Source organism: Sander lucioperca, chromosome 15 (assembly GCF_008315115.2).
Source record: "Sander lucioperca isolate FBNREF2018 chromosome 15, SLUC_FBN_1.2, whole genome shotgun sequence".
In the NCBI taxonomy this organism is placed as follows: Eukaryota; Metazoa; Chordata; class Actinopteri; order Perciformes; family Percidae; genus Sander; species Sander lucioperca.
The window spans coordinates 11,156,855-11,167,340 of NC_050187.1; the positions used below are offsets into that span (position 1 = coordinate 11,156,855).

Sequence of the window (10,486 nt, forward strand, 5' to 3'; positions counted from 1 at the left end):
GAACATGTAGTTAAGTGGAATGAATTACCCTTTGTTGCAGATAAGATCATTCTGCTTCCCTGGCCGGCATCACTAAAGCGATTTGAGCACAACAAATGCAGCTTATTATGTCTTTGGCAGACCACAGAATCCTTCACTGACATGCAGATAAACATTGGTCCAAGTAATAAGAGACTGTAATATTTCTTTCTTTTGGACATTTGTAATTTTACTTTTATTTTTATTAATAAGGTAGGGTCGTGATCTGCCATCAAGCTGACAGGAAGGGGAGATGGCGCAGTCCACATTAGAGAATGTTGCGAAAGAAGAGGCTAAATGATGGGTCTATGGCTTCTGTGTTCACACGATCACCCAACTTCCAGCAAGGTTCGTGGGCCCCTGGTCCTGGGGTCTTCTGTGGAATATGCACACACACACACACACACACACACACACACACACACACACACACACAAATACTTTTCATTATGTCGTAACTTTAAAATATGAATGAATGTTAAGAAATTGTCAATCTCATCATAAAAGTATGTTTTGAATTGCTGCAGCCATTGGATATCTGTGCTTATTTGTGTGAGGTATGTTTGCTTTGCTGCATTCTCTTATGTGATGGTGTGATGGTATGATACTTAGAGGAATTTTCTAAATCATAACTAAATAATCTTATCTTTTTAAACTTTGCTGAATTTTCATTAATACCATAATAAGGTCACTACTGAATCCAACGAAACATTAGTATATTGCATTTCAATCATTAAGAATTTAACTGATGGCAAAAGTGAAAGGGTATAAAACATAAATTCATAGCCACAAACTAGCCACACTGATAATGAAATGTTGGACATGTTCACATGTGACCTGTGTGCATCTATAGAGGACATGATGTAGCTAAATGTGAAGTAGCCTACCAGACTTACAGAGTGAACACAGTGAAGCCGCGGCAATGTGGATTTGAAGCAGGAAGTGATGCCTTTTCCTGGACTGGTCTGTGGATTATAGTGGCATGGAGCAGGCCCCTCTTTCTAAGGTGGTCAGAGATAGGAGCTATTACTGATTGATGGATTGATTGATGGATTTTGTGATCAAGCCTTAATATGGTGTTGACCAAGGCTAGCATGTAATCATTATCATGTGAGCACACATTGGGTTCCTTACCTTTGGTCAGTTACGACATATATGTAGAGGAAAAGAAAACACACGTAGCAAATACTTTAGTTATTGGACAGAGGTTTGGTAACCCACTATTGCAAGTTAAAACCAACTGGATAAAACTTAAGCTAAATTAAGCATTGCGTTAGTTCATGCAGGACATGGAAGTCATAGGCCCACTAATGGAATTATCATTCCAGCCAGTCACAACCAATCACAGCCATTTTCACATCAGGCGGTCCATTTAAGTGTCTCCCTATTCCTCTCTGCTTCCTGCTACTCCAATGCTGCCTCACACCGCTGCTGCTGGCGAAGCTTGCCTCCACCACCCCAGCCTCCACCTTCCCTGTTTTGGGTGTGATCATAACTATGTCTTGGATTGGGCCTACTCTTGTGTACAGGGGGGTCTCAGCAGCGTGCTCCCTGTGTCATCTTAGCATGCGGCTTGGCTGATCCAGGGAGCACCATCAGAACAGAGCCTTCATCGCCAAGTATAGCTGTATTTCCGTTTGTTGCAATAAATGGTTAAATCTATGATGAGAGTGTTCCTGACTGAACCATGCTATAGCTCAACCTCACATGTTGCAGACCCAGCCGAGCATGTAGTAATTAGCATGTCATATTTTTTCTTTGTTGTATTTTTGTATGTTGAGCTTGTTTTTTTAAGCTAGCTATTATCTTCATTGAAAATGTCAGTTAGCAGTAGCCTTTAGCTTGTAGCAAGTAGCTTGTTTTGGACAGACGTTTGGTAACGCAGCGGGTTAAAACAAGGTGCATTGTAATCCCCATAACTTTAGCTAAACATGATATACCTCACCTTCATTATGTCGCAGGCCAAGGCTAGCATGAAATTATTAGCATGTAACAAATGTGATTTATTTACTTTGATTAGGTAAGAAACTGTATTTTGCCACTTAAACATAACTTCATTGTTATGCCCTGCTCCCTCTATTTGTTTCGTGTCACTAGCTTGTAGGTAACACAGCAGTTAAATCAACTGCTTCCCAGTCCCTGTGACTTAATAATCAGGTTTTGTGCACTCATAGTAATTTAGGTAAGGGCACACAGAGAAACAGCTAAATATGAGCAAGAGTTTTGTTGTAGCTAACGTCAGCTTGTTATTCTGGATTAGTACAAGCACCTTTAAAGAACAGCCCTGTTTTTCAGGAGGAGAACCTGGACCTTCATTTTTATGGTGTCATAAAAGTTCAAATGGCATTGTTCTTAAGCATCCCAACAAAACTTGCTGACAGAGTAAACCCTACAGAGTCCAATCAAACCAAAGGAGATGGTGTAAGCATTCCCTCACTGTATATCATGACCTCTAACATTTTCAGAGCCAAATGAGAGATACATTCTTTCCCCTATGGGCCTATAAGCTCATGTAAACCTATTGTTATACTACTGATACCCAAGTCATTTGAAGGATACAACAATAGGCTATACATCATATCTATTTTAGGGTCCCCTACCCATATTTTTAGGACCTATATGACATATCATTATGGTTGTGTTGTGTTTTTTCCGCCCATGTGATCTGTGTTAGCCTCTGGCAATAGTCAAGTCTCTCACCCTCTCTCTCCTTGCCTTTCACTTCTCCTTTCCTCTTACCCACTAACACACATACTGGTCATCACCAGCGGCGTGCCATGCAGAAATAGCATCAGCCCTCCTCTACCCTCCTCCTTTAGACATAAAACTGTCTCCCTGTCCCTGAACACAGGACCAGCCTTTCATTTTCATCTGCTCTCTGATTCTGACAGAGGGAGACAGGAAGATGTCTTTTCCTCTCCTCTGCTCCTTGGAGGGATGGCTGCTACCATTACATGCCATTTGAGCCCAGTTGCCAGTTCACTTGATCCTCGGCAACTGGCCTGCTTGGCCCCGCGCGCTTGCCTGATGCTCCCAGAGGTGCTGCTATTTCACGGGAGCCGGTGCAGGTGGTGAAACTCTCTTACACATGACTTTGTGCAAGTGTGTTTGAGCCAAAGCACCTGGCCTACTTTCCTACTATGGCACAGCAAATTAGATACGTTCGCCTGCATGGTGGAGGTAATGTCTGTGAAAACTTTAACCTGTTTTTGATTGGTGCATCCAAGAAGACCTTGCTATACAGTACTCTTTAAATCAACTTGAAACCTTGAGAATTTTTTATAAATAATATGAGGTGAAAAAAAAACACTAAGGCACTTTTGCCTCCAAAAACATAAACAAAAAACATGTATTGTATTTGCTCTAATGGGGAGCAAACAAAAAGATGCTACAGCCATGCTAGCTGCTCTGTGAAGCTGTACTTAGGCACAGAAGAGCTGATGACAATTCTGACATGATTTACCAGGCATAATGGCAACCACATTTTTCATTTTAGTTTAGATTGTTAATGCAACACATGCAAATTAGCATAAACGAAAGTACCAGACAGATTTATACTTTGAGCCGAAGGCTGCACTAGATGAAAAGTCAAGGGATGACCAACGATATTACAATTCATCCTGTGAGGACCTTGACCTTGTCTGTATTAAGTTTCATGGCAATAGATCCAATAACTGTTGAGATATTTCATTTAAAAATACCAATGTCAACCTTTACAGATGCTAATTTATATATATATATATATATTTTCTTCCGATAGCCAACCTTTGTTAACCGATCATTAACCGTTAACCGACAAGCAGGCAACTGAGTCCCCGTTGACCTGTCCATGAGGCTTCAACATTCTGCATTACTTGTACTGGCCACTTTGTTGTGCGCTGGAGGTATTTCCGAGCCGTCGGTTAACGTTGAAACGGTTAATTACTGTATAAACATCCCTAGTCAACCTCATGGTGGTTGTAGAGGAAAAGTCAGGGAATCACCAAATTCCTTATGATTCATCCTCAGGGACCATGGATGCCCATTCACAGTTTTGTGGCTCTCCAATAGTTGTTGAGATATTTCAGTGTGAGCCAAAGTGATGGACCGACCGACATTGCCATCCATGGAGCCATGCAGCTAGTGTGGCAGATAGAAACTATACCAAACAGCAGGTGTTTAGATCAGCAAGTTTTCATGCAGTAGTTAAAGGTTGAATCACTTCTTTGCTGAAGCAACAGAGATGAGGACATTTACTCATATGAAAATGCCTGGGATTTTGAATTTAATTCAAACAGGCTTGAATCTTATGGGAGGATTTGTTCCTTCCGAGCAGCATGTGCAGTTGATATTGCAAAAAAAAAAAGCACATGTAAATCTAGGACACACAGTAGCCCCAGGATGGAGAAATTAAAGTCAAATCAGAAAAATGGAATATACATCTTCTTCTTATTTGTGTTCCCAAACATCTTCCGATACTGGAGGTCTTTGGATCTGTGGAAATCTGTTTCATATGTCATTTCATTTTTTTTTTTTTCCATTCTTGGCCAAATCTGAAATTCCTGCTGTCTCAAGGTGGACCAAGAGTTCCCAGTGTAAACCATTAAGACTCTTCAATTTTGATCCGCTAATATCTGCCGGCCTACGCCAGGTCAGCTGTCTGAATGCTCCGGGCTTTCAGTTCACTTCGCTGTAGGATTTGTGTAGGTGCTTAACCTTTGACAACAAACTTGTCTTAGAGTCACTGTCACACCACTAACAGCAGAAAACTGCCCCCAACTTGGCAGTAATAACACCCTCAGGATTTCTTAGCACCTTTCCTTCTCTGTCAACACTCAGCAGCTGCCAGCACGGCTCAAATATCCATCAGCATGGCTGCAACACTGCAATATGAACCACAGCTGACTGGTCGGCTAGTACAGTGCCATAACAGGCCCTCATATGGGGCAAATGATATAATCAGACAGCCTGTGGGATCGGTTTCCTTTGACCCTCGTGGTTGTCATAACGAGCTCTTGTTCAGCAAAAGATACTCATTAGGTATTAGGGTCACAGCTTGTAACTAAAACCTATTGTAAGTGTATTGTAATGAAGCCTTTTTGTGGGCAGTGGAAAGACTGAATGGTCCTAATAACTTGGTCTTGGTGACCAGATACTTACAGGAGGAAAGCTGATCCGCTGCACGGTCGACCGAAACATCACATGCCTGCAAGAAGAGGAGAAAAGACAGAGGGTGGAGTGGCTGTCAAAAAAAGAAAAAAAAAAGAAACGAGGAGAAGAGTGAGAAGAAGAAAAGAATAAGGCCATGCATGATCAGAGGCGAGAAAATGAGAGAGCAGGTTTGTGATTGCTCCTCCATCTTTGTGCTGTGAGGAGATGAGAGAGGGAAGGAGAAGTTGTATGAAGGGGAAGGATTCGGCGATCAAGGGTTGATTCATGGGTTGTCTGCTCCGCTGTGATCTGAGAGTTAAAGAGAGGCTGTTTGTCGAGTGCTTACTTGCAGGGAATCTTCTCCACTGGTTTCGCTGTCACATCATAGTCGCACGGTGAAGTGTTTATATGCTGGCACAAGGAATAAAGATAAAGAAGTGTTTGAATATCTATGACAGTGTCAGCATGAGTTTTTCTGTTGTTTTTTTCGCCTGCTGTGTTCTATCTATACAGGCTATGGCTGTGTTACATCGCCAACAGCTGGCTTGTGTTTCCAACACATTTTGTGTTTTTCAGTTAGTCTGCTGCAGCACCTGCACTTACTGTACCGTGATGATGTGTTGATAAGCTAAGAAATGCATAATTAAATCAAGGTGGTGTAGAGGGCTAGGAGTTAACAACACGTCATGCTAAAAATAACTCTAATGCCGCCTTCACACTGGCACTTAAAATCAGCTCTGTAATACGCAATGCGCGGACGTCGTACTACACTGTTGAAAGCGTCAGAAGCGAGTACAAAAAAAATGGCGGAGAGACTATAAACGACTCATTCTGTCAGTGTCCGAATGTCCAATTCTCTATGACCTCTCATCTGAGGGATATAGAGATATAAACAGCAAGGCTGCTGCGTGGAGAAAAGTTGCCAAGGATGTTGACATGTCAGGTCGGTTAAATGTGATATAGCGGTATAATGTCAATAGTTCCATGTCTGTTGCTAACCAACTTAGCCATAGCAGGTATCCTATGCATTGTTTCTGCACGGAAGAACTTTTCTCATACTCCAAAATGAATCGATCTTTTACCCCTTTCTATAATTACACATTAATGTTTTTTATTAAAAGTTAAGAATTCAGATTTGTTTATAAGAACCATAGCAACGCTAACATCCGCTCGGATTGTCGCATAGGAACCGTCCATTGCCTGTCATACGAGTTAAACTTTTTTATCGCATCCGGATGACCAACAACCCGATTTTTTTCGCACCACACTCGTTCGCATCGGTTTGGACCCATTCGCATGCGGTCTGCGAATCTCCATAGGAAATGAATGACTGCCGTTCAATTCACAGCCGTATCTACTGTGCCAATGTGAAGGCGCCGTTAATATAACAAATAACAATGTAGCTTTTTTTGCCATTGTTGTTTTTCAGGAAATAGAAAACATTTGAAAACATTTTATTGTTCTATTTACCTTGGACAAAGTCGTACGAAATCGCCTCGTCACTGTTTAAATATTTGTAAAACCCACAGACAGATCTAAACGGGGACCAATAGTACGGAAGCGTATTGCATTCACAAAAGAAGAAAAAATAAGACACCTTATCTCGAAATTACTATCATGAGAAAAAATCTCGTCATTATGAGAAAAGATCTTGTCATTTACGAGATAAGGTGTCTAACTGTTTTTCTTTTGTGAATGCAATACGCTTCCGTACCAATAGCATTGATTTATGAAAAGAATTAAAATGATGAAATATGGAGATAGGAGGTATCTGACAGCGCAGACCAGTCGCATGGCAGTTCGTGAAATGGTTACGTTATTGAATCTATTGATTCGTGAACAGGACACGATTATGCCGTTTTTTTCATGTGGTGATTATGAATTTTAATTTAATGTATTTAAATGGGAAGCATGTTTCGTAATCACAGCACGACAACGGTAGGGAGTAGTATGAAAAGCAGAAAATCCGCGTAGGTAGGTTGGTCGGGGTGGTGGATGGGTCAAACAATACAGGACTTTCACCCCTGAGAGTGGGGATTGCGTCTGACGTGTTGCAGTTCCTTTCCGCGTTATTCTCTTCCTAACCACAACCGTCCGTGTGGCGTTTAATTTCCCCGTTGTGGCCGTGTGTGGCAGTCCATCCTGTTGTTGTCGCCCGGCGTGTGGCGTTTATTTTCCCCGTTGTGGCGTTTAATTTCCCTGTCGTTGCGCCCCCCAGAGCAGCCCAGTGTCATGGCAGTTTGTGAAATGGTAACGTTCGAAAATCATGACCTGTACACAAAATAAACGAGAAAATCGTGACCTGTACACGAAATAAATGAGAAAATCGTGACCTGTACACGAATCAATAACTCTAAATAATGTGACTATTTACGAACTGGCGTGAGACCGGGTTGGACAGCGATGACTGGTTTCATTATTGACTGGATACTACACCACAGACTGAACCCATTTTTTTTGGGCAAGTAATAATGGAAAATCTAACTGAGAAAGAAAGAAAATAAGGGTATTTTTCAAAATAGTGAACTATTTCTTTAAAATTAGGTCAATTGCATGTGCCAGCAGGATTAGTGATGGTCATAAATAAACCCCACCTTGTCCCTGATGCCCAGGGTGACGATGTTGGGCCGTGGACAGTTTTTGAAAGAGTAGGACGCCTGGTGCTTCAAGACCTCCTGGATGGAGTCGATGTAGTCATACGCCCCAGGGAGAAGTAAATCCCCCTTACGTACGCCCAGAGGTTGGGCTTTTCTGCCAACGCCTTTGAACCCGTAGGTCTTCCTCACCGGGTTCAGTTCAGCCTCTTCGAGGAAGTCGCGGATGTGATAGACACCTGGGATGGGTGTGTCCTGAAAGAAGGGGAGAGAAGTTTAGAGAATGTGTTAACACATGGCTTGGTTCTCCAACACTTTAATGTATTTTTAGCATGTTGTCAGTCTATATCCATGACGTTCCACTTCCGGGTTTGCTCTGGTGCTGCCAGAAATTCCGCCGGATCACGCTCTTTTCGGCCGGATCTCCGTTACCTTCCGCTTTCTTTGCGTTGGAATTCTAAACTCCGGTGGATTTATGAGGACTATGGTTAACTACTCCTCAGATCTCTGCAGGGTAAATCCAGACAGCTAGCTAGACTATCTGTCCAATCTGAGTTTTCTGTTGCACGACTAAAACAACTTTTGAACATACACATGTTCCACCAAAACAAGGCTATTTTGCAGATGACAATTGTGATTGGTTTAAAGAAATGCCAATAAACGAGAGCACATTTCTCTCCCATCCCGGAAGCCAATTTTTTTTTCCTATTATGGCCACGTGAAGACCCGCCCTTCAATAGCAGCTTGATTGGTTGAGGTTAGGCATTGACCTCGAGTGGTTAAGATTAGGATAGCCGATTGGTCAGGGGATAGGACCTGTACAAATCGAGTTATGTTACCTTGCGTAAGCATGGACGTCTGGCCAATAGTAGTGTGTGAATGCTATTGAAGGGCAGGTCTTGGCATGGCCATAGTAGGGAAAAAACATTTGCATCCAGGAATGCTGTGTGGACTATAGCCAGCCCCTCCTCCGCAGCACTGTGGACCATGTTGTAGCCATTACTGGACTGTTGGCCGTAAGAGCTAAAATCAGCTCTAGCAACTGGAACACTAGCATTGTTAGTGAAACTCTTTTTATGAGGGTTTAATTATTTTTTTTCAATCTAATAATGGTAATATAATGGTTATTTCTAATTAGGGCTGCAACGGTTATTTTCATTGTCGATTAATCTGTCGATTATTTTCTTGTTTAATCGATTAGTTGTTTGGTCTAGAAAATGCCAGAAAATGGTGAAAAATGTAGATCGGTGTTTCCCAAAGCCCAAGATGACGTTCTCAAAGGTCTTGTTTAGATACTCAGTTTCAGCACAGAGGAGTGAAGAAACTAGAAAATATTCACATTTAAGAAGCTGGAATCAAATTATTTTTATTTTTTATATAAAAAATGACTCAAACCAATTAATCAATTATCAAAATAGTTGGCGATTAATTTAATAGTTGACAAGTAATTGATTAATCTTTGCAGTTCTATTTCTAATCCTTATTTTAGAATGCAACCGAATTTTGACTGAATCACAAGTAATATCTTGGTGATGGTACAAAAATGTAATAATAAAATGTCTGGTTCAATAAGCAGAGTAAATAAGTATTCCATAAATGTACTGTACTGTAAATGCACTGCAAACAAGCTATAATTTCAGTAAATGGAGCCTGAGAGCTGGGATCACATTAAGATAAACTGATAATTAATTAGGTATATGCATTATTACCACAAATGCACTGTAAGGCAGACTGGATTCACTGCAGTGTAAGTGTTTGAATTTATTTCGGGCAGACAGCACACTTTGGACACAGACAATGGGATAGTGCTATGCAATAAAAGCCATTAACTGAAAATCTACTGTATTTACACAAGCTAATGAGCCAGTTGTTCGGGCCTGGACAGAAGTCAATGGAGCAGCCTCTCCTCCGTAGACAGGCCATGAAACCATACTGCATACAGCATGACACCTACTTTCAGTGTTCCCAGCCACCAGCTTCCCCGGCCACACAAGTCCACCTTGTCATCACCCTGCAGATAAGAACAAGACACAGTAGATTGTTTCTGCTATGATGACATTGCAATGCCAACAATGTGTTGATGCATCTCCATGTGTCATCTCGTTCTTTACCAGTCCAGCATGTCCTCATTAACCACACACAGATATGAGGGCTGTAAAGAGCCTTACCTTATCTGTTTTATTACCACCCCTGGACATGTCACTGACTTTAGAGACAGCTTTGTTTTTCCATGTGGCAGTATCCTGCACTGTAGTCATTGTCGCTCACTATCTGCTCGACTGGAGATCCAGTGACACCTGACCACCATTAAAACTGTGACTGTTACTATAGTAGCGACTCCACTATCAATCAATATTTAAACAAGCTGGCCTAGCGGAGGGCTAAGTTTAGACTCACTGACTAGTTTGACTCAGAGTAAGCAGCACCAAGCAAGGCAAGCCAGCACCAAGGTACATACTGTAGCCTACATGCTGCAGTTAGTTACTTAGTCCTCGTTATTATCACCCAACAGCATGTGATATTTGGAGAGATACTGTGATATTAATTAGAATATGCAGATCAAAAGTTGCCATTACAGTGCAAGACAAAACAGGATTACATGTCAATTGCCAAACTAGTGTCTAAGCACCAACTGGGGTGAGAAATGAGGAATGAGGAATATTCCAATTATAACTTTTTCTATCCTTTGACGTTAGTTACATAAGAACATAAAATAACATTTTCATCATTCCGCTTCTTCTGAG

The 10,486-nt window shown here is 41.5% G+C and overlaps 1 protein-coding gene across 1 annotated transcript; it reads right to left on the bottom strand.

Moving 5' to 3' along the window:
* Positions 1-239: 239 nt before the first annotated feature.
* On the bottom strand, positions 240-10,000 carry stpg4 (sperm-tail PG-rich repeat containing 4). The gene is made up of 7 exons (XM_031284104.1): positions 9,911-10,000; positions 9,697-9,789; positions 7,743-7,997; positions 5,495-5,559; positions 5,158-5,203; positions 915-1,019; positions 240-394 (listed from the first exon to the last, which is right to left on the bottom strand). The coding sequence occupies exons 1-7, from the start codon at positions 9,998-10,000 to the stop codon at positions 287-289; spliced, it is 762 nt and encodes a 253-aa protein (XP_031139964.1). The 3' UTR covers positions 240-286.
* Between the last annotated feature and the right edge of the window lie 486 nt (positions 10,001-10,486).